At 40.4% G+C, this 27,846-nt stretch overlaps 1 protein-coding gene across 1 annotated transcript; it reads left to right on the top strand.

Annotated features, from left to right (window-relative positions):
• The first annotated feature begins 414 nt into the window (after positions 1 to 414).
• LOC111024855 (RING/U-box protein) lies at positions 415 to 27,831 on the top strand. The gene is made up of 14 exons (XM_088124959.1): positions 415 to 953; positions 1,149 to 1,231; positions 5,038 to 5,128; positions 5,785 to 5,834; positions 7,566 to 7,632; positions 15,276 to 15,385; positions 19,456 to 19,521; positions 19,986 to 20,572; positions 20,663 to 20,746; positions 20,892 to 20,967; positions 24,273 to 25,485; positions 25,581 to 25,655; positions 26,140 to 27,207; positions 27,327 to 27,831. The coding sequence occupies exons 1-14, from the start codon at positions 885 to 887 to the stop codon at positions 27,540 to 27,542; spliced, it is 3,855 nt and encodes a 1,284-aa protein (XP_087981085.1). The 5' UTR covers positions 415 to 884; the 3' UTR covers positions 27,543 to 27,831.
• The last annotated feature ends 15 nt before the right edge of the window (positions 27,832 to 27,846 follow it).

The raw sequence follows: 27,846 nt of genomic DNA, 5'->3' as shown, positions 1-27,846 counted from the left end.
TATAAAAATTACAGTGGTTATCTAATTTTTATTTTTCATCAGCGTCGTTCTCTTTTTTGCATGCTTATTTCATATTTAATTTATACTGATATACTATATTAGTAGAATTGAAATTGTAGACCAATAATTATATAACTTTCACTTTCTATTCGGCTGCGTATACAACTTGATATGTCACAATCACTTATTCAGAGATTGTGAAAATAGTCTATCTATGATAAATGTAAATATAGTATTACGTAAAAATATCTAAATAGGCGCACGAAAAATTAAAAGAAATTGCTATATTTACAAATTAATTTTCCCCAGCCCCAAATTTGTGTAAGTGCTCCGCTGATTGCTGGGGAGACGAGCCCAGATAATTGGGCATGGGCGGGCCCGCTTTACGCAGCCCAATTCAAACCGATTGAAAGCCAGAAGGAGTAAGAGAGAGAAAATCCAGAGAGAGAGAGAGAGAGAGAGGGAGAGAGTTCATCACTTCTGCAATTTTACCTCAGAGCAAACCTCTCCTCTTCTGCAATTTCCCTTTTTCCAGTGATGATCTGACGCTGACCACCATAGCCAGTGAGCTTCCACAGAACGTGATTCTGAAGAAGCAGGCGCGGCCTTGAATCTCAAATGGGGTCCCCCTATATGGGGTTTTAGCCCATCGGAATTTTTCCTGTCGTTAATCAGCTGCATCATTATCTGAAACAGGAGTTGTGGGATACTCCATGTAACGGGGGATTTGTCTACATCTTTCTGTACCGTCATTGCTCGAGCATTTTCCCTCTCTCTTCTTCTTCTTTTTTTTTTTTTTTTTTTAAATTTTCTCGGGAGTTTGCTGATTAATTTCCGAAGTTCTACAATCTGGTTTTGGGCCTGGCAATTATACTTGTGATGTGATGGAGGTGGGTTTGGTTCCGAGTGGTAAACCGGAAGAAGAAACTGCAGAGGCTTATGATATCAATTATGTAAGTTTCTCGTGTGTCGCTTCGTTTCGAATCTTTCGTTCTTTCTGTTGCCATCAGCTAATTTTCCATAGTTTGATCATATTGAATGCAGTAGCGGACTTTCATACTCGAGAGAATCTGTGACTATGTTCTTATCTTATTCCATTTATTGATTTTCAACGTATTTATTTATACAGTATTTCTCTTGCGTTACAGGAAATTTCTGATGAGGTAGAAAGATGCGGGATATGCATGGATGTCATCGTTGACAGGGGTGTGCTGGACTGCTGCCAGCATTGGTACATGTGCTAGATCAGTTTTAATTCCTGGAAATTTCATATGTTCCATTTTTATGTCATTATATGCTTGACGAACTTCTGAAAAGATGTGCTTTTTTTCCCCTCTCTCAAGTCTCAAGTCAACATCCTCTTAGCCCAACGTAGTTTTAGTCATGAGGATAAGCTCTTCTCTTTGCAGTTCGATGAAACTTCCCGAAGCTCTTCTCTTCTTCTTCTTTTTCTTGTTGCTGTTGAATTTATTTTTGTGACGAGTTTTGTGGTGCAGTGTGATCAACCTATGGATGCTTTGAATTACTTTCATTGTAGCAAGAACTCATCACTATTTTATTCCCTCCACTTGGGTCAGCTTGGTTTGATTGTTCACGTACAAAGTATCCTAAGTAGAGAAGTTTGTTGGTGGTGGATTTTTTTTTTTTTTTAATGAGGAACCGAGCTTTTAATTGAGAAAAATGAAAAAAAATAAAGCATATACACGGGCATACAAAAAAAAAAAAGAGCACACCAACATGAGGCCTCCTGAGGCCCGAGGGGCTCTAATCCAAAAGGATAACACCTAACTGATAATTACAAAAGAACTTAGAAATCGATCCCACGGAGAAGTACTAAATCTTATAAGCTCCCAAACATAAACCTTGAATCTCTCCGACCTCTAAGAATTCTATTATTTCTCTTAATCCAGATCCTTTGCAAAATATCAAAGAAACAAGTCTGCCACAAAAATCTTTCCTTATCCCGAAAAGGAGGGGACAACAAAACCTCCTCCATCAGAGTCCAAGTCCCTATTACGGACTCAAGACACCCCAAATGACTCAAAAAATGACCCCACATATCCTGAGTGTACTGACAAGTGACAAGTGACAACGCCACAAACTGTGGTCAAGATCCTTTGAAGCACTCCTGAAAAGCACACACCATTGCGATCCCAAAAAGAAAGAAGGCGCATTTAGGTAGTCAATATGAAGCTTTTGAGGTGTAATGCTTGGATAACTTCCCTGAAGTGATGCAATTAATCTGGTTCATACATGCTCTTGCTATGACCTTTTATCACTTGTTGATGAAGGAAGCTGTAGAACTAAGAGCATAGCAACTTCGAGCTCCAAATTGGTTTTGATTGGTTAGCAGCCCCTCATTATCAATGGAATTTTGAGGTGGTGGGATGTTGTTCACTACAAATTTAAAGCTTTCTCTGGTGCAAATGACAATATTTTGTCTGCATCTTGCCTTCTGGGTAATTATTCTTTGTTCTTTCTTGGCTTTTAGCGTTCTTTGTCAGATATAGAGATGTCTAGTGTCTTGACTCTTATTTCTTTGTTGGAGGATTTTTGATTGGCTCGGGGAGGAGGGATATTTGTTTTTGGGTTCCCAATTCTTCCAAGGGGTTGATTGCTTTTCTGGTCCCCTCTCCTCCTAGATCTCCTCTTTTCCAAGCTTCGGAAGGAGAAAAATCTCTAGGGTCAAATTCTTTGCTTGAAAACTTTTAGTTGGAAAGATTAACACTTTGGATCGAGTTCAAAGCCATTCACCCTTTTTGTTGGGGCATGATGCTTCTACATATCCTTTGGAGTTTAATTCACTCGTTCAATTTAGGATCTTTTTGGAGTTGTGTGGGGTTTCTTTGACTCGTAATAGATATTGTCCTTCTATGTTACACAAGTTCTTTTGACTCTACATTTTCATAATAAGGAGCGGATCATTTGGATTGCTGGTTTTTTTGCGGCTTCGTGGGAATTTTGCTTGAGAGGAATTGTATGATTTTTAGAGGGATTCAGAGGTCTTGGAGAGAGGTTTGGTCTCGTAAAAGATTTAACGCTTCTCTTTGGGCTTTTATTATTATTTTTGTAACATTCGTTGAACCTTATTCTGTTGGATTGTCTCTATTTTGTGTTTCAATGAAATCTCTGGTTCTCATTAATTTTTTTTTTCTCTACTTCTATTGTCTATAATAATGTGGTAGTGTCTTTGATTAGTCTTATATGGGCATTATTAAGATTTGTCGAACCATTCCACACTGTTACCTTGTCACCTTGCATTTACAACAAAACTTTACCAAGGAGAATGTCTATCTATAATGCCACTTACTAGGGAAGCTATATTGAAGCCCATAATGTATAAAGGTCTTAATACCTCTGGTAAACTTGAGAGGTCCCCCATTGGGTTATTTCCCCTTCTATATCGAGCCTTTGTAATAGGAAAGAGGAGTCTTTAAACCACTTGTTTCTCCACTGTCCTTTTGCCTATAGAGGTTGATGTTTTTGTCAGGGTTGCAAGGAGGGGAAATATCCCCCAAGGGCGGCCCCGTGGCAAGGGCTTGAAGTCTTTTGGTCATATCGGTTTAGAGGTCTCAAGTTTGAACTTTTAGGTGAGCTTAATACAAAAAATCCTTGATGTTTCCTGGGTTTGGGTTTAGGGCGGGGCGGTTGCCCTCAAATATAGAGGAGCAAAGCTCCAACTCCCGATTAAGGATTGCAAGGAGTGGAAACAAAGTCCCACATTGACAAGGGAAGAAGTGATCTATGGTATATAGGTGTAGACAATTATCTCCATTGGTATGACTCTCTGAGGTCTTTTGGGTAAAACAAAAAACAAAGCCACAAGGGTTATGACCAAAATGGACAATATCATACCACTGTGGAGATACGTAGGGGTATTGTTGTCTTTAACAAGTGGTATCAGAGCCGTAGTCTAAAAGTCTAGCTGTATGGGGGAAATCCTCAGTGGCGTAACAAAAATTATTTGGTGAGCCTTATAGTCATTACAGACTTGTAGATGAACTTCGATTGGACAACAAGTGCTCGAAGGCAAACAAGACAAGTTCTATCAAGTAGTGAGATTGATAGAAAGTAGTCCTATTAGTTCGGCTCCTTTTGATAGGAAGATGTTTCTTTGTTCGAAGGAAAAATATCCCAACAGTATGGCTTGTGGTCAACACCTGGTTCTTATATTGTGATCCGTGTATAGTTGTGCTTTATTTGGGCATGCTAGATAAGAGTAGGGTCTCGTGTTGGGAGTAGAGGGATGAATGACTATTCAAGGCAAGATACAAATACAAGTGGTACTTTGTTCGAGGAGAGGATTGTTAGGGTTGCAAGGAGTGCAAACAAAGTCCTATTTTGGTTAGGGAAGAGGTGATCCATGGTATATGGGTGAGGACAATTATCTTCGCTGGTATGAGATTTTTTTGGGCGAAATCAAAAGCAAAGCAATAAGCCTATGTCCAAAGTGGACAAGATCATATCATTGTGGAGATATTTGGGGGTACCGTTATCCTTAACTAATGTTTATTTTGAAATTGAACGAGATAAGGTTGTCTTTATGCCTCCCAAATAGAGTGGATGACTAGTCTATGGAGGGGCAGGAGGGATTGAATTTCAAAAGGAGACCTAAGATTCTTTAGTTTTGTGCCATGGGAGCCACCTTTTGGCTTATTTGGAAAGAGAGGAACTATATAATTTTAAAGGATAAAATTTGTTCAGTTGGTTATTTTGTCAATTGTATACAACACTTGACTTCTTGGTGGAGTGCAAATCACAGATATTTCTTTTGTAAATATAACCTTTCCATGATAGTCAGAAACTGGAATGCTCTCTTTTGATCTCTTTCATTTTATTTCTTCGGGTATCTCTACCCCAGCTCTTAGGTTGTAGCTTTTTGAACTCTCAGATTTCAATAAAAGTTTCCTTTAAGTTGTCATGTTTGCTTTGGGTCAAAATAAAGCATCCATTGGGGGGGTGGGTTTCACCATCTTATTTTTGCATGCATCGAAATTTTGGGCTACGATTACGAACCTTTGTCCATCTTATTTTCAGGTTCTGTTTTGTATGCATAGACAACTGGGCTACAATTACAAACCTTTGTCCACTTTGCCAGAAAGAGTTTCAGCTTATCACATGCGTTCCAGTAAGTTGCTTTCATTTTTGGCATTGCGTAGTCCTTTGAGTTTTGGCATACATTTACAAACCTTGGAAATTTAATTTTCTTTGAGGTATATTCATTCAGTAAGCCTTCTGTAATCCTTTCATTTTTTTTTTCCAAGAAGCATGGACACTTCATTTTGGGTAACGTGCCCGTGTTGGACACTCCGACACTTATTGAACACGTATTGGACACTTGTTAGCTTTATAGATTTGTGTCACACATTAATTTTACTAAGTGAATATGGATTTAACACTTTTAAGCACATATTGAGAGACTTCTTAAGCATAAGAAATGGACATAAAAAGTAATATAGGAAAAAATAATAAATTTTGAGAGTAAAATACATTATACTAATTTTATTAAACATAAAAATGCATACATTTATTGACTTTGAATGTCCTTTTGATATAGAAATGATATATACCTAAAACAAATCTATATTTTAATGAATTTGTTGTCGTGTCTGTGTCCTAGATTTTTAAAAATGACATGTCTCCGTGTCTATGTCGTGTTGTATATATGTCTCGTGTCCGTATCTCTTCTTCTTAGATTTTTTTTCAATGAAAGTTCTGTTTTTCGATAAAGAAAAAAAATAATTGAGGAACAGGTGAAGTGTGAAATCTTCATTTGGTTTGTAGGTATATGATACTATTGGGAGCAACAAAGTAGATGAAGAAACGTATAGCAGGTTTGGTTATTTTTCATTTTGACTAATATGTTTGCTCGAGCATCTGATCTCCAATACATTTATGTGCTTAACATGTTGTTACAAAAACGGGTAGCAAAGGAGAGAAAAATATTGTCACATTCGCTAATGCATACATCAGAGCTTTATTCTAATAAAGAGTAAAATTAGGGCACTTACAACAAACATAACGTAGAACTATGATATTTATAATAAGAAGATATACAATTTGTGTTCCATTAGTACCTTCGTAAATATGTACTCTAATTATTGTCAATATTCTTTGGAGATGTCGATTCACTCTGTTGCTTTGGTGTTGTTTTTTGGAGTCTTTTGGATTTTGGAGTTTCCTTGGTACGTAACATAAATTGTCAAGCGACGGTAGAAGAGGTTTTGCTATATACTCTCTTTCAAGATAAGGACAAAATTATACGAGGTAGTTGTTTCTGTGCTATTTTGTGGGGTACTTGACTAGAGAGGAATAATAGAATTCTTACAGGGGTTGAGGAGTCTTTTGGGAGGACACTTGGGATTTCATTAGATTTAACACCTCTTTGTGACCTTTTGTTATTTATTAAGGATTTTTATAATTATCAGTTAGATGTTATTATTTTCTTGGATTGGAGACCATTTCTGTAGGTTGGCCTTCTTTTGTTGGACTTTTTATTGTAAGCCCTTGTCCATTCTTTTATTTTTCTCATTTGGTTTCTTATTAAAGAAAGTTGTCCAATTTTTATATTTAGTGGACACTGGACACCCATGGTTTCTGTATTTTTGTATTTTTATATTTTTTAAAAACAAAATGACAATCAACTTAAACATGTTTGCTCCACTCATCAAATATTGGATTTTTATTGAGATTGTAATATTGAAACTTAGCTTTGTCAAAAGTTTATGCTTTCACATAACTTTGTGCATAACTGTTTCATTGCTATGCCTTCTGATTGTGTATTTTAATATTACACCCTATTTTCTTATTATTTTTTCATGATTTCAATTTCCCGTTTAACTTGTCTCTTCTTCTGGCTGCTCATAATCAGAGAAATTTTCTTCTTGATAACACGTGAAATAGTCATGTGAGAAGTTAGGACTGCTAACCAATCAAAGCCATTATGAAATTGAGGATAGTCTTTTTAACAGAGAAAGAGATGATAGGGATGCTGTAATAATGGCGTGCTCTCTCTCGTATGAGTTTTATCATATTCACTACAAAATCATATACATGTATGTATAACATTGGAGTCCTATTCTACTGCAGAGTTGAGAATAAGACATCTATCATATTTACAATAATACACAAGTAATCGACATGCTGTGTGTGCTCTTGCTATCTTCTTCACCATTGAACTCCTTCATTTTGGTTAACTTCTTCACCATTTAATTTCAAGATACTAAAGGAAAAAGGGAAAGAAAAAAAACTACAGTGTGTGCTCTTGTCAACATAATGTACCTTTAAAAGTCACAGATCGTTATAGAACTTCTGCCCATATCTCTCGGCTCCTTGTTTATTTTCTTGGCCACCCAGGCCTTGTTACAATTTATACCTTGGTGAGAAAGAATCAAAGTTTATTTGCTGGAATTCATGTATTTATCCTTGTGAGTAATCATTGCCATATTTGTTAAATTTTCATTTGGAATTGCATGTAAATAGTAAAAGTGTCCACTTATATTTTTCCACTCTGATTAGTTTTTCAAAATTTATTAAACTAATATCTCATGTCATCTTCGCTGCAGAAATGATGATTGGTGCTTTGAAGGGAAGAGTAACATCTCTTTTCCATCATACTATATTGATGAGAATGTAATTTGTCTTTCTTTTCTAGTCCTTCTAAGATTTTGGGTCAATTTCCATCACAATTTGGATCCATGATCTCCTATAATAACTGAGCAATCACAACACAAGGCAAAGGTCTTTTGGATAATTTTAATTTTCTTGGGAGTCATGAATTAAAAGAGTCGGTTTTTTTCCTTTTTTTTTTCCCATCTTTCTTTCTAACTTTGAATTTTGAACGTTTCTTGCTGGATCATCATAATCCATAGCTTTTAAACTTACATTGAGAGTTGGTGGAAGCTAGCTGGGTGGTCTAGGTTTCAACTTTAGTGCAAAAACTTAAACTGCTTAAGAAAGATGTCTTTTTTTTTTTCTTAAGAATATCATAAATATGAGGATGAAAATTTGAACCTACAACTTCTTAGAGGAAATCAACATACTTTAACCATTAGCTATGCTTCTCCAGGAATGCTTTATCAAATATTTTTGGAGATTGTTCAAGAAAAGGTCTTATTGACCGGATCCATAAATGTTTGAACCGTATAGAGCAATGAGACCCCTCTCGCTGGGGAGCTCTAGGGAAGAAGAGGAAGTTATATTTCTTGGAACCAGTCACTTCTGGAGATGTTGGGTGGAGGCTAAAGCGTAAAGTGTAATGGTTCAAAGAGGGGATGAGAACATGTGTTTCTTTCATACAATGATACTACTGAAAAAAGAAATCCTTATTTCTAAAGTAGTTGACAGCCGTTGGTTAAATTCCTAATCAGTTTAAGTTGGTTTATAGTTAGCTGGAGTTTAGTTTGTTAGTTATCTCTTACTATTAGCTTTCTGGCCCTTGTTACAATTATACTTTCATAAATGTAACAATGATTTTTAAGAGATGATGCCATGGAACCATCTCTCTCTCAACCCACCTCGTGACACCACCATCCCACTGTCTTCAACCTACCCATGGCTGCAGTAACAACTCTCTTAGAAATCATGGATTGAGAAAAAAGCAGCCGTTCGTGAAGCAACAATCAAAAGAAAGCACTTCACCATAGAATGATAGAAAGTAACTAAGAAGCATGGACACTCCATTTTAGGCGGAGTGTTCATGTCGGACACGGATACGCCCGGACATGCTCCGGACACGTGTCCGACACGCCATTTTACGTGTCCTCTTTATTTTTATTATTATTTTTTTAATTCGGACACGTCTTGGACATGTCCTGGACATGTATTGGACACGCCCGTTAAAATTTTAAACCAAAAAAATAGAGAAGAAAGATATTAAAATGTAAAAAAATAAATGGGAAAAAGCCCTAATTCTCCCGCCTGTCACAAAGGAGCTGAAGCATGAAGACAAAATTGAAGGCATCTCTTGCGTTCACCATTGCCACCACCGCTAGCCTTTACTCACGGAGAAGAATAATTGCACAAGAAGAAGATAGAGTATGGGAGAAGACAGAGTTTTGAAGAAAAATTGAAAGAAGAAGAGTTGGAAGAGGAGAAGAAGAGTTGGAAAGAGGAGAGGAAAAGACAGTAGAGAAGAAATATAAAAATGGAAATTTGATAAGAAAAAAGGAGAAGAATAGACCGAGGAAGGAGAATAGTCCCTGCACTTATTTCTAGTGGCATGAAACTTCACTTATTGCTCATTGCATGAAGCTGCCAAATAGCAGTCTACCTGTTCAAGAGATAGTTTCTAGGTTGCATGAAGCTGCCAGCAGTAATTTTCCTTCCATAAATACAAATGTATTAATTACAATATTATCTATTTTTTTAAATAATGTGTCCCTAGCATGTCCGTGTCTTACATTTTAAGAAATTGACTTGTTGTCATGTCGTGTCGTGTCGTATCCGTGTCTCGTGTCCGTGTCTGTGCTTCTTAGAAAAGTAAGAATAGGTTTAGAGGGAGTAGAGCAAAAATCACTGGGACAAAGAAAGATTGAGCGTTATTCATCTCTATCCACTAGTCCTTTTGACCATGGTTTACCAGCCCTCTTCCTCTACTTCTTGATGCTCCTTTAAACTAGAAGTTCTTTAGGGAAACTGTTAGGCCCCTCATAACCAAGACATATCATAGGAAGGGTAAAAAGGGAATGTTGGGAGTATAGGCCATAACGGCCAGGAGAGAGAATGTTAGTAGCGGCGGTTAGAGAGTACGGTTAGGGTATAAGGTAGGGGGAAGGTTGTAGGGAGGATTTTATCTTTTTGCTGAATTGTGTTTGTCTTGTTAAGCAAGCCAGGGAGAGTTTCCCCACCCTCTCGAATAGGTGGGTTAGCATTTTGTAAAGCCTGAGGGCTCCTTCGTTCTTGGAGTAATAGAACTACTGAGGAGATACCTCACAAATTGGTATCAGAGCAAGTTTCGGTGCTGGGAACTGTGAGGAAGCATGACGGTCAAGGAGCTGGAGACACGGTGCGAGGCTGTTGAGCAAGAGATTGTAAGTGTGAAGTTGGAAATCGCATCGCTACATCAAAGGCTCGATGAACAACAGAAACAGACAGAGAGCCTCCATGTAACGTTAAAAACGTTCATGGCCCAGATTATTGGAGGATCCCCGTCGCAATCAAACTCCTTACTTACAGGGGAGACATCGATACGGAAAGGGAAGGAAGCTGCAGACGATGTGCCGATGAACAACAATGAGGTTCAGGGAAATGATCGGAACCGCTTCAAGAAAGTGGAGATGCCTATTTTCGGGGGAGAAGAGCTGGAGGCCTGGATCTTCAGAGAGGAACGATATTTCGAGATACAGAAACTGACCGAGGAAGAGAAAATGATCGTTGCCATCATCAGCTTCGATGGAATAGCGTTGGCCTGGTACAGATACACGGACAACCGGGAGAAATACAAGGATTGGAATGATCTCAAAGGTCGACTGCGAGAACGTTTCCATCCGGCACGAGAGGGAAGACAATGCGCGAAGCTCCTATCGCTGAAACAGGAAGGGAGTTTTGCAGAGTATCGGCAGCAGTATGAAGCTCTCGCGGCGGCGCTACCGCAACTAACTGACGAGGAGTTAGAAAGTGCATTCTTGAATGGGCTGGACTCAATCGTTAGGGCTGAGATACGAGCGATGGAACCAAAAGGCTTGGATCAAATTATTCGCAAAGCCCAGCTGATAGATGACATCAACACGGCGATGATAGAAGCGGACGGCCAGACGATTAAAGAGAAAGCCCACACCGGCCCAGTTGCTAGCAAGTTGGCCCAAAAATCCCATGAGGTAATACCCACACGCACGGTTACCCTTACCACAAAAAACCCTAACTCTGTGCAGGGAGCAAGTACGACCCATACCGCCAAGAAGGAAACCCCGTATAAGAAATTGACGGAGGCCGAGTATTTGAAACGGAGGGAGCGAGGACTGTGCTTTCGCTACGAGGAAAAATACACCGTCGGACACAAGTGCAGGAATCGAGAACTTCGAGTATTTGTGGTACACGACGACGAGCTCCTAGAGAAGGAAGACGATTCAGTGATGGAGACGGAGACGGAAATGACAGGGGAGCCGAAGGGAAAAATGGTGGAATGCCAATTAAACACCATTGTGGGCATCTCGACCCCAGGGACAATCAAGGTCAAGGGGTTACTGCTAGACAAAGAGGTAACTGTTCTTATTGATTGTGGAGCCACCCACAATTTTATATCTCTTGCCCTCGCAGATGAACTGAAATTGCCTAAGACGGAAACAATAAGCTATGGAGTCATCATGGGATCCGGAACAGCGGTCAAGGGTCATGGGGTGTGCAAGGGCATTGTTCTTTGACTACCGGAACTCACAGTTAAAGACGATTTCCTACCGTTGGACCTAAGCTCGCTGGATGTGGTATTAGGAATGCAGTGGCTCCAGACGATGGGGAAAATGGAAGCGGACTGGCCGACGCTTACCCTCAGGTTCCAACGCGGCGAGAAGCAGATTACTATTAAGGGCGATCCTACCTTGGCACGACTGGAGGTGTCAATGAAACGCCTAGCTAAGTTATGGGAACCACAGGATCAAGGCTACCTAGTAGAGATGAGGGTGTTGAATGCTCAGCCAGATGAGATGGTCCTGGACCAAGATCAAATGTCCCCTAAGATAGAGGAACTCGTGCACGAGTACCTGGATGTCTTCCAGAAACCGGGGGAGCTACCTCCAGTTAGGACAACAGACCACCGTATCCCATTGCGAGAAGGTCACCCACCTGTAAATGTGCGCTCGTACCGATACCCACATGCCCAAAAGGATGAAATTGAGGAAATGATAAATGAAATGCTAACGGCTGGAAAGGTGTCAATGAAACGCCTAGCTAAGTTATGGGAACCACAGGATCAAGGCTACCTAGTAGAGATGAGGGTGTTGAATGCTCAGCCAGATGAGATGGTCCTGGACCAAGATCAAATGTCCCCTAAGATAGAGGAACTTGTGCACGAGTACTTGGATGTCTTCCAGAAACCGGAGGAGCTACCTCCAGTTAGGACAACAGACCACCGTATCCCATTGCGAGAAGGTCACCCACCTGTAAATGTGCGCCCGTACCGATACCCACATCCCAAAAGGATGAAATTGAGGAAATGATAAACGAAATGCTAACGGCTGGAATTATTAAGCCCAGCGTCAGCCCGTTTTCCAGCCCTGTAATCTTAGTGAAAAAGAAGGACGGGAGTTGGCGCTTTTGCGTCGATTACAGAGCGTTGAACAATGCCACCATCCCTGATAAGTTCCCGATTCCAGTGGTGGAAGAATTACTGGATGAGTTACATGGATCGAAAGTCTACTCGAAGATTGATTTACGTTCAGGCTACCACCAGATCCGGATGGCGGCTGAAGACACTCATAAAACAGCCTTCAGAACTCATGCAGGGCACTATGAATTCTTGGTGATGCCATTCGGGCTAACCAACGCTCCTTCGACATTTCAAGCATTGATGAATGATGTGTTTAGACCCTATCTGCGCAGGTGCGTACTAGTTTTCTTTGATGATATTCTGATTTACAGTTCTGATATGGAGACTCACCTGCTCCATTTAGCCATGGTATTTAACACTTTGAGGGAGAACTCGTTACGCGCCAACTTAAAGAAGTGCCAGTTCGCAGTAGAAAGGATTGAGTATCTGGGGTATTGGGTGTCTGCGGAGGGAGTAGAGGCGGACCCAGCTAAAAAAACGGCGATGCTACAATGGCCCGTACCCACCAATGTGAAGGAACTCAGGGGGTTTTTAGGATTGACGGGGTACTACAGAAAATTCGTGGAAAACTACGGTGCCATCGCCGCCCCACTAACTCAGTTGCTTAAGAAGGACGGGTTTCAGCGGGATGATCAAGCAATAGCAGCCTTCGAGAGATTAAAGGCAGCAATGGTTACCCTACCGGTATTGGCCCTTCCAGACTTTAGTGTGCCCTTCGTCATAGAAACCGATGCGTCGGGAACGGGATTGGGAGCCGTATTAACCCAGAATCAGAGACCAATCACTTACTTTAGTCATACTCTATCACGACAGAATCAGGCAAAGTCAATCTATGAAAGAGAACTGATGGCAGTGGTGTTGGCAATTCAAAGATGGAGACCTTACCTATTGGGGCAGCGATTCACCGTGCGGACTGATCAACAAGCACTAAAATACTTGTTGGAGCAACGCATAGTCCAACCGGAGTACCAGAAGTGGATTTCGAAACTATTGGGCTATGACTTTGAGATACAATACAAATCGGGAATGGAGAATAAGGCAGCCGATGCTCTATCTAGGAAACCCCCACCTGCACAATTGGCGGTTTTATCAGCGCCAGCAGTGGTGGACATCACAACCATCCGCCAAGAAGTTACCGCCGACCCACACTTTGCCAAGATTCTGGAGCAACTGAAGGAGGACCCTGGTAGTGTCCCGCGATTCCTGGTACAGCAAGGTACCCTCTACTATAAGAATCGGGTGGTGCTCTCAAAGGGTTCATCTCTCATACCGGCATTCTACACATGTATCACAATTCGGTCCTAGGGGGACACTCGGGTTTCTTACGAACCTACAAAAGATTGACAGGGGAGTTGTATTGGCCCGGTATGAAGGAGGATGTGAAGCGCTATGTGACAGAATACGAAGTATGCCAACGAAGCAAAACAGAATCGCTAGGCCCTGCTGGTTTGCTCCAACCGTTACCACTGCTGGACCGCATTTGGGAAGATATAACCATGGATTTCATTGAAGGCCTACCGAAGTCAATGGGAAAGGATGTCATATTCGTGGTGGTCGATAGACTGAGTAAATATGCCCACTTCATTGCCTTGACACATCCCTATTCGGCGAAAGGAGTGGCAGAGGTGTTTGTGAAGGAGATCGTACGCCTTCATGGGTTCCCTCGTTCAATCATATCCGACTGGGATAAGATATTCATCAGTCACTTCTGGTCAGAACTATTCCGACTACAAGGAACCACATTGAAACGTAGTACAGCCTATCATCCACAAACCGACGGGCAAACCGAGATAGTAAATAAGTGCCTGGAAACCTACTTGCGTTGTTTCTGTGGTGTGAACCCGAAGAGTTGGGGACAGTGGTTGGCTTGGTCAGAATACTGGTACAACACCACGTACCACAGTTCATTAGGAACCACCCCTTTTCAGGCTGTCTATGGGCGACCACCTCCACCACTGGTAATGTACGGCAGTCAACAGACCACCAACGCTACGTTGGATCAGCAGCTAATCGACAGGGATGCTGCCCTCGACAAGCTCAAAGATCATCTACGAATGGCTCAAGACTATATGAAAAAACAGGCGGATAAACATCGAAGAGATGTCGAGTTCACTATTGGTGACCGGGTCTACCTCAAGGTGCGACCTTACAGACAGAAAACAGTCGCAAGAAGGAAGAATGAAAAGCTGAAACCAAAGTATTTTGGTCGTTTTGTGATCCTCCAATGTATAGGCAAGGTGGCGTACAGGTTACAATTACCCGATGGGGCGCGAATTCACCCGGTATTCCATGTTTCGCAGCTGAAGAAAGCAATTGGCAACACCACAACGGCCCACCCGATCCCCCCGACATTGACGGATGACTGGGAATGGCTGACGGAACCTGAAGGAGCATTGGCACTGCAGACCAACCCAGCCACCGGCGAACCAGAGGCCCTCATCAGCTGGAAAGGGCTCTCGGAAGAAGAAGCTACTTGGGAACCTGTCAGAGACTTATGCAAGCAATTCCCGGATTTCCACCTTGGGGACAAGGTGGCTGCTGATGGGTGGGGGGGGGGGGGGGTGATGTTAGGCCCCTCATAACCAAGACATATCATAGGAAGGGTAAAAAGGGAATGTTGGGAGTATAGGCCATAACGGCCAGGAGAGAGAATGTTAGTAGCGGCGGTTAGAGAGTACAGTTAGGGTATAAGGTAGGGGGAAGGTTGTAGGGAGGATTTTATCTTTTTGCTGAATTGTGTTTGTCTTGTTAAGCAAGCCAGGGAGAGTTTCCCCACCCTCTCGAATAGGTGGGTTAGCATTTTGTAAAGCTTGAGGGCTCCTTCGTTCTTGGAGTAATAGAACTAGTGAGGAGATACCTCACAGAAACCTGCATAGATGACCAGACAATTTAGATAGAAAAGACAACAAATAGAAAGGATATCCTAAATAAAATTTTGAATCTTAGTATAGATTTAGTATAGATGAGTTTAAAGTCTGATACATAATTACTAATGTATTCCTTCATTTTGTAGGCAGTTATCTGCTTGGATGGTGACGGCTGCAAGATTAGAAATGGATCTGGATTTACTGAAGGAGAATCGGATCTTGATACCTCAATTGCTTGCGACTCATGTGATACATGGTAAAATTGGAGCATTTTCCCTTTTGTTTTCTCATTTGAAGTTGAAGAATGCCTTACGTGCATGCATACATACATTGCATACAACACACATACATACATTACATACAACACACATACATACATTACATACAACACACATACGTACTTATGTGGGCAATTGGGCAGAACATCCTTATGAATATGTACATTTGACTAAATGCCCTAAAATTAAATTTGAGCCAAAGTACCCTTTTCTCTACCAAATTGCCCTTAATTAATCCAACCAACATCCTTCCACTTCTGCATCTTCATCAATTCCTACCAGTAGTCCAAACCAAAAATTCCATTGTTAGCTTCTGCAATTTCTCCAAGACTCCATGTTGTCACATATCCTCTCCTCCATGTCTTCCACAGACCACAACTTCTGCTTCCTTCATGTCTGCCACTTTTTTCAACTTCCGAGGCATCCTTTTAACGTTTTTTATTTTTACACATTTTTTTATTCATTATCATATAAATTTTGATGGCATCCTCTTAACTATCTCAAAGTCATTTTCATGAAACTATAACCATCTCTTCTTCTTTTTCTTCTTAAGTTCCAATTCACCATAACTCCCATGAATCACATATATTCTTCGCCAATTCCTTTCCATCCCAAATCCATTCCATGGATCATTAACCGAATCACAAGATCCATAGATCTAACTACAGAAACCAAATGAATGAAAAAAATAGCACTCACAGAGTTAGTTCAGTTTGGACAGCCCCTTGCTCGACTATCCTCATTGCAATGGATGGTGCCCAAAGCCTCCTCGCTGCTAAGGGCGACCACCTTTGCTCCCCACGGCTCCAGTGCCGTGACCACTTCGGGTTTGCCTGCAATAGCTCCGTCAACTCCAATCTCTCCTATTTGGAGTGAAATATCATTGGGCGAAATATTTCCTCTTTTGAGGGTTTGCTTGTGTTCATGGATCGCCATCTCCAGGCTTTTCGCTCAATATCATGCCAAACTGTGAAACCGAACTACAAAACTGTCAGTTTTCGGTTTGGTTCACACCGATTTCAACTTACTTTGTGGTTCAGTTTCATATTTTTTATTTAAAAAAATGCAGTTTCAGTTTCGGTTCGACTCTCAAATTGAGCCAAACCGAACCATAAACACCCCTAGTTTGATCATTTAGGGAATTTAAATCTACCTCAAATAGATTTTTCAGCAAAATCAGGTTTTTCCTTCCTTGTTAGTCCTTTGGTCAAATTTAAAGCTCTGGTGGTATATGATTTCGAATTTCAAAGCTTCGAAAAAGGTCAAAATTCTTTGGTGTTTGTCTTGTAGAAGTGTCAATATAGCTGAAAAGCTCCAAAGGCGTTATCCTAGTTGGTCTCCATCCCCTTCTTTGAGTAGTCTGTGTAGTAGAAATTGTAACAGTAATTCAGTAATTCCTTACTCTCGGTGGCTGGAAAATCCTATTCTCACTAGACATGGTGCTGGAAAAGCCTATTCTCACAAGACATGGCGCTATAAACAGGGGCATGGTGTCACAGCCATACTAGTAGAGAGTAGGTTGTGACGCCCACGTAGTGTGCAAGTGTCAGCGACAAGCATATGTCGCCCATCGGGCCATGACGAGGGCCGAGAGAGAAGTGCCATGATGCGACCAAGGAGGATGGTGCATCACCTAACACACCATATGGATGTGCTCAAGAATGCCTAGAGAAGGCATATGCAGAATGCAAGGCGAAGGCGATGTCAGTGGTGTCGGTGACAAGCTCAACGAGGGCCAGTTGGGGCCCCGGGCCACGACCCTAGAAGTCGGGGTTCCGTCGAGAGTTTGGACGAGCGGCTTTAGAGTTAGATGCATATTAGTGGAATATGTAAGCACGCCAAGTTTCGTGTCAATCGGAGTTCGGACGTGCGCTCTACGTTGGCGAGTGACTCCTCGCCACTTTCGACGTACATGCTTGCCAGACCAAGTTTGCCTTAGAATGTACCTTAGGGGGAGGCATGGTGTTGGCTCTCCACCACCCTTGGCCATGTCAGGGCCTAAGTGAGCCACCCCATGGCACATGCGTGTGTTATGGCGAGGGCGAGCGTCTACAAGACGAGTATCTTGGGTGACTTCCGTCGAGGATAGAAAACTCGAGGACAGTGTCGGGCGGCACGGGTGTGCCGGCATTGTGCCTCGGTCCATGTGTCGGAGGTTGCACCACGGGGGTCCCTATGCGGTACGGTATGCTCGAACGACACGGCACGAGCGCAAGAGTCGTCGTGCCATGATAGTGTCCGGAAGTGAGAAAAAGCTAGTCTTGGCCCGGTAAGCGGCAAGACTCATCCCGGTTGCCAAGTTTAGTCATTCCTTGTCCGGAAGTCGGCAGGAATCATCCCGGCAGTACCCGGTAAGGCCGTTTAGCCCGTTGTTGACTAGTTTCTCGGCAGGAATGGTCTTAGAGGCGTCCGGTGGGCCCGAAAAGCTAGTTCTGACATAGTTAAGCGGCAAGAATCTCCCGGTTGTACCCGGTTGGCGTTTTAAGCTCGTTCTGGCCCCGTTATAGGTCAGAACTCATCCCGGTAAGGTCCTGGCTCATTGTAGGAGCGGGACGGTCAAGTGACCGAGAACCAAGATGGTTGAAAACAAGTTGCGACGTCGCGTTCAGAGGACCTTGGCCTAGAGTAGAGGCAAGGTAGAGCCGTGGGGCTTGGCCTAGTGTAGAGGCAAGCCGGCTAGAGTCGCGTTATAGTTTAAATGCACGTACGGGCGACGTGCATTGCCGAGTCAAGTGAGAATTCCGCTGCAAGTGAAGCTCGGTCAAGGAAAAAAGGACCTCGCCTAAGGTCCGACGAAGCCACAAAGGGGCCCGAAAAGTGGATTGGAGCTAGAGTTCCTCGTAAGGCTGGCCATGGTCGAGCTTAGATCATGGTGCCGCACGGTTGAAAAATGTACGACCGTGACACATGGTGCTACACTATTAAAAAACTCAAAAGAACTTCGGAGGGATGCTCTAGGGCAGTGCTGCAACGTTGTCTCCTCAGGTTTTCGGACTTGATTAAGTGTTGTGATGTCTTTTTTATTTGCTCGAACTTTGATTTACTCTCGTTTTAATCTAATTATGTTTTGTTTCCTCCCAATACTTCATTATTGCAAAATATATTCGTGTGTAAATCTATCATAAATAATTTGAAAGCTAACAAATAATCTACTTATAAATCTCATGAAATATAGCCTCCATAGTGCACTATTAGAAATGAAGAGAACATGGATCGCACTTTTTGCACTGCCCTCTTGCACATAAAGGGTGGGCGTTCATTTCTTCCTGATTGGGTCTTTCGGTTTGTTTGTCTAATAGGATTGATGACTAATACTGTTGGGAAGTATTGCCTTGCGTACTTCAAAGGAATGTGAGCTTGCCTTGCTTTTCTTCCTTCATGATTTAAATTTTGTTTAAACCCACGGGACCTTTCATTTTACATTACTCCTTGAACCTTTCCAACTTCTGTTCCAGTATTTGTACGCAAGGCAAGCTTACATTGCTCTGTCTCATAGTTGGGATAGGATATTTTTGAAGTACGCAAGGCAAGCATACATCCTTTCCAACAGGAGCTCTCAGCCTCCTAATACTTAAAAGGGACAAACCTTACATTGCTCCGTCTCATAGTTGTTCTTTTACATGTGATAGGATTATTTTTTAAACGAGAGGAGCAACAGAATCTTTGTGGGTGAGGAAATCACCCCTTGCCTATGGGATAGGATATTTTTTGTGGCTGTCACTTGATGCAAGCTTAGAATTTCTTAATGTAATTATAGTTTAACAACTCCTTACACTAATTGGTGATCATTTATTCATTATTCTAATTCTGTTTGGCTGGAGTTCCCTCCTTCCCCCATATATAGGCTCGAAGGAAGTTAGTAGGTTGATGTCAACTCATGCTCCTTAAATTGTTTTGTATGTTTATTTTTTTTCTCCATTTCTAGTTGTTTTGGATAGTAGATGATTATGTAGCTTGATATACTCATCTGTTTTGTGTGACTGAGTCCAACACTGAATCATATTGATTTTTTATGCCTAAAAATCTTGTTCTAATTGAATGGAGACAGGTATCACGCATTCTGTGTTGATTTTGATCCTGAAGACACTTCCGAAAGTACATGGTTATGCCCAAGGTTAGTTGGAGAAACTGTTATTTCATTGGTTGTTCTGCTAGATGTAGTTTCCATCGTTGAATGCAGATTCATTGATCTAATCCTTTATGTTTTCTAAATTATAATTATTGGCATAACTTAAATTGATTTTCGTGTATACAGTAAAAGTCAGAAACTGCTATAAATGTAATAACAATAATTGAGCAGGAAAAGTTTTTTTGAGGTTTTATCTGCTAGGTTCACAATTCCCCTGGCTTCTGAAGTGTTTTTTTGGCCTTGTGTTTAAATATTTGATGTAGTTTCCCCTGGCTTCAGAAAAAAGTTAAAACTCTGTTGAATAGTCCACTAAAATAGACCAATTAATGCAGTTCGTACAAGTTCCAATTTATATTCTTCAAACCTGAAGCAGATTTAGCCTTTCCTGTAGTCCTGTGTCTGTCTCTTCAGTATTTGGTTTTAACATCCGTATTATGGTTCTGCTGCAGATGTAAGGCTAATGATCAGGAAAGTTCCATCAACGATTCTGTTCCATTGTTTAATAGCCACTATGATTCAACAAATGATTTGGTTGCTCAAGGTTTTTCCAGAAAGGTGTCGGTATCAGTTGCTGATACTGGAGAGACAGCATTGGTTGTCTCAATGATTGGAGGAAATCAGGTTGACGAAGAACAAACTGATAACATCCCATCAACTGGTGAAATTGAAAATATTTACAAAATTGAAAATTTCATTTTGGCTTCAGAAGCTGGTGGGCCAAATGTCTCAGCATCATTATTGGAGAATAATGCTGTTCTACCGACCCTATCAATGGAGAATAATTCTGTTCTTCCAGTACTTGGGGCCAAAGAATTGGAACTTTCTCTGTCACGTGATACTTCCATCAGTTTGCCTCATGATTCCTGTAGACACGTTGGGTTGAAAACAAGTTGTGCTGATGAAATTATGGCCGAGTCAAGTAGCCTTGAAAGCACCAGAAGTGCTTCAAATATATCTCACGCTATAAACAAAATGTCAAACGATGAATTTAGTATGGGTCTTCATCTTGGTTTACCTGTGGGCTCATTCTTGTCTGGTATTTTTCCATCTAAAGATCGATAGCGAAAGGAAATTTATCTCTTTGTTCAGGCATAGCTCATTATCATTATTTTTAATGCATTTTTAGTTGATTGCGTGAACGATGGAAACAACGATCAAGGTGCTGATGTTAAGCAGCAGTTGTTTCCTTCAGAAGAACACTTGTTACTAGGTGCGGAAGTATTTTCTCTGTTGCATTTAGGAATTATTGCAAATCCAGAGAAAAGTTAATTTGTTGTTCTTTTTTAAGTAGTTATTGGAAATTAGGAAGTAGCTCATATGCATTTCTATACTCACTTATTGCTGGATATTTTCAGCTGATAATGTTGCATCACACACCACCCAGGAAGCTTCTGTAATTACTGGCGTAAAGAGGAAACGCACGGATTGCAGGTTAATTCCTTTCAACTATCAAACATGTAAATAGGGTTCTTTTTTGTTAAATATTTCATTTCATGAGTGAAGTATATGTTTCCTTAATATATTTTTTTTTCAAAGAACTATCATCAGACAATTTTAAATCAGTTTTCAGCTATTGGCTCCTGGAAATGTGTTATCATCTGATAACAGTTCTCTACCTTTTCTTGTCTTGCCTATTGGTGTAAATACTGCTTTGTTCTCTGTCTTGTCTTCATGATAGATTTTCTTTATTTACATGGTGGGAAAAGAAAAGCCCTCTGCCATAGTGCTGTTATACATTAAGGCTGCGTGACTGTTGTGATTGGCTGTTAATCTTATTCAGAAAAGCTGTTAGGCATAGGAAGATAAGAAAAAAATTAAAAACTATGATCTTATGGATCAATGTCTCCATTTTTTTTTAATACAACGACAAGTGAAAGTGGGGATTTGAATTTATGACCTTTTAGTTGAAGATAGGTGAGATCAACACCTCCCTTGATCCTTCCTTTGGTGTCTAGTTTTGTATTTATCTTTGTCCTCAACAATTGGAGCTCTTTTAGGTATATATTTTTTTCTTTTTAGTATTAAATTATTATTCAAGTATATTCTTTCATTTCATTTTCTCTGTGAAAGTGATTTCTCTAAAAAAGAAAAAACATTTCTTTTGTCCTTATATTCAAAACTGTCGACTAGGCTTTGTTTGTTTGTTATTTTTTTAATAATAGTAATTATTATTTGTTTCTAAATTTTTTTAAAGAATCGTTGCTTTTATTAGGATAAAAGAAACTACAAATTGTGAAGTCATGTGCAATTAAAAAAAGAGGTGGGGGTGGGAGTGCACCATTGACACGAACAAAAATGGAGTGGGGATGGTATTTACAAGGACATTTTCTAGATTTTTGAGCAAGAGAAATGGCAGAAAATTCATGAAAATATTGATGCGCACTGGGAGACTATTTTTTTTTTTTCCTTCTTTTGTTGTTGTGAGAAAGATTTTATTATCAAATGCAACTAATACAAAAAAGGGGAAAAGCAATCTCCTATAAGCCCAAGGTTACAAAAGAGAATCCTGATTGCAGTGATTGGCAGTAATATTCACAAAGTTGTAATCACAAAACTCTTTAGAGAGAAGGCACCATGTAGAAGTAAAAATGTAGACAAGATCCCAAAAGTCGTCAAATGTCGTTTCAATGCCTTTAAGACTCGTTAATTCCTTGGTCTCCAAAGGGTAGCTGAAACCACACTGCTTTATAGAGCCAATACTTTTCTTTTAAAAGAAGAACAAACAAGAAGCTGCAGCAAAGCATCCTTACAACCCTTGGGAAACACCAAATTAAGCCAAAAATCATGCACCAGTTTGGAGAAATCAACATGTTAGGCCACTTCTTTTGAATCCTATCACAAGTATTCAGCTTCTCTTGACTAAGGATCCAAAGAAAAACTTTTACCTTCTTGTGGTCCTTAGCTTTCCAAGTGTTGTTGATCAAATCTGAAGGGATATTATTACACTGATTGGTAATTTTAGAGGTCAAGGAACTAACTGAGGAATCACCACAACTACTCAAGCTCTAAACTGTGTGCTTTGCTACTATTCGGTTCGAGCTAGGTGAGATGCTGTTGAAGTCTGACCCATTCTTCAATTTCTCCTTCAATAATGGAGTGATACAGGATTAAATTCGCCATAACCCAATGATTTAAGCTTTTGGGTTTAATGATGATTTAACATGGTATCAGAGGAGGAGGTCTTGTGTTCGAACTCCTAAAATACCTTTCCTTCCTAATTAATATTGATAACCATTTGTTGAGTATTTTGCAAATTTTTAAGCCCACAAGTGAGAGGAGTATTAAAGTGTTGATAAATGAATAAATTTGCTTGAACCCATCAGCTTAGGATTTTGGATTCAGTGGTGAGGTGATTGGTGATTTCATAGTTAAATTTCTTTTTGGCATCAGCTTTCTCAAATGAGATTCTGCCACATTTGCTGAATTGTGGCATTTTTGGAGCGATAACTCATAGCTTCTTTGAAAGACATTACAAAATGGCTCACATCTTGCCCGACCATCATTCTAGAAGAGGACTTTTTCTCCATTCCACAATTTGCATTTATACCCCTGCAACACTTGGCAATAGCAATCCAAGGGCCTCTATAGCGAATTTGAACAGTACACATAGGAATCCAATGATCATGTCTGCCTTCCTATTTGCTAGCTGTCACCTTCCTCCATTAGAAATTTTGTTCTCTCATGTATCTCCAGCCCCACTTTGCTAGAAGACTAGTGTTTCTAGCCTCCAAATTTCCCACACCCAAACCTCCTTTGCTCACTGGCTTTTAAGTGATCTTCCAACTCACTAGATTTGAACCCGTCCTTGTCCTTTCCTTTCCAGAGGAAGTTTCTCATGTGCTTTTCTAGCCTTTTAAATATAGACTTGGGGCATTGAAAGATCTAATTGGGTTCGTTAATGAACATTTTGAATCCAACTCTACAATTTGGGTGGCAAGTTTATAAATGATTACATTCAGGTGATGGATTCTTTCTCAGTGATTTGAGTTTCAATTGATCGGATTCTTTTGTCATATTGGTTTTAGAATACCCCTCCTATTCAATTGCCTAAGGCTCTTCAGGCTGTCTGCCTGAGACTCCTCGGGGAGAAGGTAAATGAATGTCTCAATAATGGTAGTATCAAATTATCCCTCTTATCAAAGAATTTTTTAAAAACCTTCCCCCTTATTTTCTTCCCTTTTTATTTTGGAAAACAAAATTTCATTTACAAATGAGATATACAAAATGGAAAAAAGAGATGGGCATCCTATGGAACAACGAGGTGACAGAATCCATGGATAAAGACATGAAAAATTTACTGCTGCTACAATCATTGGGCATCCTACGGAACAAGGAGGTGACAGAATCTCAACCTCAACCCACTTACTTTCTGACCAACTAGCTTCTGCACCAGTAGCTCATATTCACAGTATATCCTGAACCTTCCATCTGTCAATGACAAAGAAAGCTCACCCTTCCAAACCAAAAATTAAGTGCCAACAGCCTATTGAGAAGGTCAGCTTAACAATAAGCCTTCCATCTCCAGAAGTACTCTTGTTTAACCCCAGATGTTTTATCGTTGATGAACTGTGTTTCGACTGCAATATTTGACAAATGCTCATTCTGGGTGATTAAATTAAAATCTGCTTGTCTTGAATTGGATGTACATGCTTCTTTGATTCATTTCCTACCAGTTCCATTTAGAATAAATTAAAATCTTATAATTGGTTGTCATAATGGTTCCTGAAATTCCTCAGTGATCACGTTCAGAAGACTGGTGATAATGGAGATAATGGACCCAATTCTGATATAAAAGTTACTACCACAAAACTTGCTCAGGGGAAGAATCAACCAGTTCTTTCTAAAAATGATGCTGATCAAACGAAGCAAGATGATACAAAAAGTTTGGCTATGCCATTAGTTCGTAAGGAAGCCAGCTTGAAACGAAGATCAGTAAAGCAAGATATCAAAGTTGATATAATGAGTATAGTTCGTGGCCGAAACCGCAGGCTTCCTCCCAAAGGCCTTGCAAGCTCAAATTCTAATGATGAAGTGTCAGATCAGCGAGAAAATCTGACTGGTTTAAGAGTCAAAAAGATCATGAGGAGAGCCGGTGAGGACCAGGAATCATCCATGCTAGTTCAGAAACTAAGAAATGAAATAAGAGAAGCAGTCCGCAACAAATGTTCAAAAGATTTTGGGGAAAACCTTTTGGATTCAAAGCTTCTTGATGCTTTCAGGGCTGCAGTATCAGGCCCTAAAACTGAATCCCAGAAAAGATTATCAGCTTTGGCTATTAAGGCAAAAAAGTCATTATTGCAAAAAGGGAAAATCCGAGAAAGTCTGACAAAGAAAATATATGGGGCTACTAATGGAAGAAGAAAGCGTGCATGGGACAGAGACTGTGAAATTGAATTCTGGAAGCATCGTTGCATAAGAGCGAGAAAGCCCGAAAAGATTGCAACTTTGAAATCTGTCCTTAACCTCTTAAGAAATAGTTCACAGAGCCCAGATGCAAAACACGGTTCTGAATGTCAGCCTGCAAATCCAATTCTTTCTCGATTGTATGTAGCAGATACATCTGTCTTCCCACGGAATGACAACATCAAGCCTCTGTCGGCTCTCAAATCTTCCTCTTCTTTGGAGCAGAAGAAAGATCCACCCACAGGGACTAGCAAGGTTTCATCAAAGGCTGGAATTCCTCTGGCAGCAAATGCGGGGAGTAATTGTTCTATATCTGCCCCAAAGAGTGCTGCAGGTTCTGGTAAAGGAAATCATAGTGGGAACTTAGAAGCATCAGTTGGTTCTAAACTTAAACCACAGAGTACAGTTTCTTCTACATCTAATAATGCAATTGATAAAAGAAAATGGGCCCTAGAAGTTCTTGCTAGGAAAACTGGTGATGGCTGCAGTGTAGCAAATAAAAAGGAGGAAGACATGGCTGTACTTAAAGGAAATTATCCTTTGCTAGTATGTAATGTTTTGGTTTTTTCATGCGGAATTTTATATTTAATCTTTTACGTCTGAATTTGAAATATATGATCTTGCTTTGTTTCTATAAACAGGCTCAGCTACCAATAGATATGAGACCAAAATTGGCACCCAGTCGCCATAACAAAATTCCCGTATCAGTAAGGCAGGTATGCTACATTTTGTGCTTTGACATTATAACTTTCTTGTTTGAACTCCTCTTCAACAATTGTTTTGTTTACAAAGTTTAGAAATGAGTTTCCTCCCTCTTTGTGTGTACTTGGAAAGAGTTTCCCGAATGCCATATTGACCATGAGGAAAAAAATTATTTAAAAAACGAGAGCTCTTGATCACATTTGGAAAATATCATCGTGGTTAATAAGTTCACTTGTTTTAGGATTGGACCCTCGTGTGAAGCTATTTACTTCTAAATCCACAATTCAGTCGCTATGTTGCTAATAGTTCTTGAATATTGTTTAAATGTGCGTGGCAATTTCAGTTGAGCACTTCGTTCAAGAACCGCTTGTTGATTTCAATATATTTATCCATTTAACGCATCGGATGGTGGTTAACAGTTTCTACGTGTTTTGAAGTTGGTCAAATGCCTCAAGCTGGTCGTTTATTTTCATTCCTTGTGTTGTGACATTTGTACAGGCACAGCTTTACCGTCTGACAGAGCAGTTCCTGAAGAAAACAAATTTGGAAGTTATGCGCAGAACTGCCGAGACAGAGTTGTCAATTGCAGATGCCGTTAATATCGAAAAGGAGGTTGCCGATAGGTCAAACAGCAAACTCGTGTATCTTAATCTATGTTCCCAGGAGATATTGCATCGTATAGACAATAGCACATTAAATACGACAGCAGATTTGGATTCCTCATCCCTGTCAAATAATCCCACCCATGGATCTGAACTGGCCACTGATCCAGAAACAGATCCTGTTGTTGAAGAAGCACTGAGAAATGCTGGTCTATTATCTGATTCGCCCGTGAATAGCCCGGCAGACACGACCAATGTCAATGATGATGACGATGACCCTATGAAAGAGTTACAAGATGAAGAACCTGAAAACGTGATTGAAATGGATGGCCATCCAGATTTGGATATATATGGTGATTTTGAGTATGATCTGGAGGAAGAAAGCTGCTTCACCACTAACGATACCAAGGTTCTGAAACCACCAGATGAAGGTGAGACAAAAATGAAAGTTGTTCTATCCACCTTCAACTCTGAAAGTTCGATTCATACATCCGAGGCTGAGAAGTCTGAGAGGTTGGAGAATGTTGAGCTACTGAAGGATGCTTCTTGCTCGCCAAAAAACCAAACTGATGTGGAGATTGGAACTGCCGCTTTGGAGGGTGAGATGGAAGGGTCTGTTGCTGTTCCTCCAATTAGTAAAGAAGTTGAAGAACCTTCCTTGGCCGAATATGAAGAGCTATATGGACCTGACACAGATCTAGACGTTAAGAAACTTCCTAGTCCTTGTGTTGTACCTACTTCAGAACTTTCGTCTGAGCAGAAAGATTCTTGTAATGATGAAAATTCTCTGCCAATCCAAGGTGGAAAAGAATCAGACTTAAAATGTGAGGAGAGGGTAAACAGAGAAGCTGTCATCACCGGTTGTCCCGACCCCCCTGGTGGAGAATGTTCTCCCCATAGGAAGGAGAAGTCCAGTTCCAATGATAATAAGCAGTCTGATAGCATCAACTCTATAGCTAAGAAGGTAGATTTTCTTCATAATTTACCCCACCCCCAAGCTCTCTCCCATTTTTTAGATTGAACTGATCTAATTAATCTTTAACACTTCAACATGACAACCTCTGGAGAATAAACTCAATGTAGGTCGAAACATATATCAAGGAACACGTCAGACCGCTGTGCAAGAGCGGGGTCATAACGCCCGAACAATACAGATGGGCAGTCCAGAAAACCACTGAGAAGGTTATGAAGTACCATTCGAAGGATAAGAATGCAAATTTTCTTATCAAGGAGGGTGAAAAGGTGAAGAAGCTTGCAGAACAGTATGTAGAGGCAGCACAGAGGAAGGGCATTGATTAATATCGACCACCATGGCATTTCTCGAGTTGTAGAAGCTTCGAGCATGTTGTCGAAAGGGTGGTTTATGATCCTTGCAACAAATAGGAGTTACATATTTGGTAAGCAACTATGTTTCTCGTTGAGTATTAGTTCTGTCCACTTATTCACAAATTGAAGCACTATGTTTCCTAAAGGCTATAGAATAATGAAAGTGTAAATTTGTGTCTGAACAGAGACGAGAAACTTTTGGGAGTAGCCTCTTTATTATGGTTGATTTCCCATAATGTTTAAACGCATTGTTTCAAAAGCATTCTTTTGGTGGCAA

Source organism: Momordica charantia (assembly GCF_013281855.1).
Source record: "Momordica charantia cultivar OHB3-1 chromosome 6 unlocalized genomic scaffold, Mcharantia_2.0 BLBB01000006.1, whole genome shotgun sequence".
Taxonomy (NCBI): Eukaryota; Viridiplantae; Streptophyta; class Magnoliopsida; order Cucurbitales; family Cucurbitaceae; genus Momordica; species Momordica charantia.
This window is presented reverse-complemented; position numbering and strand designations above follow the sequence as displayed.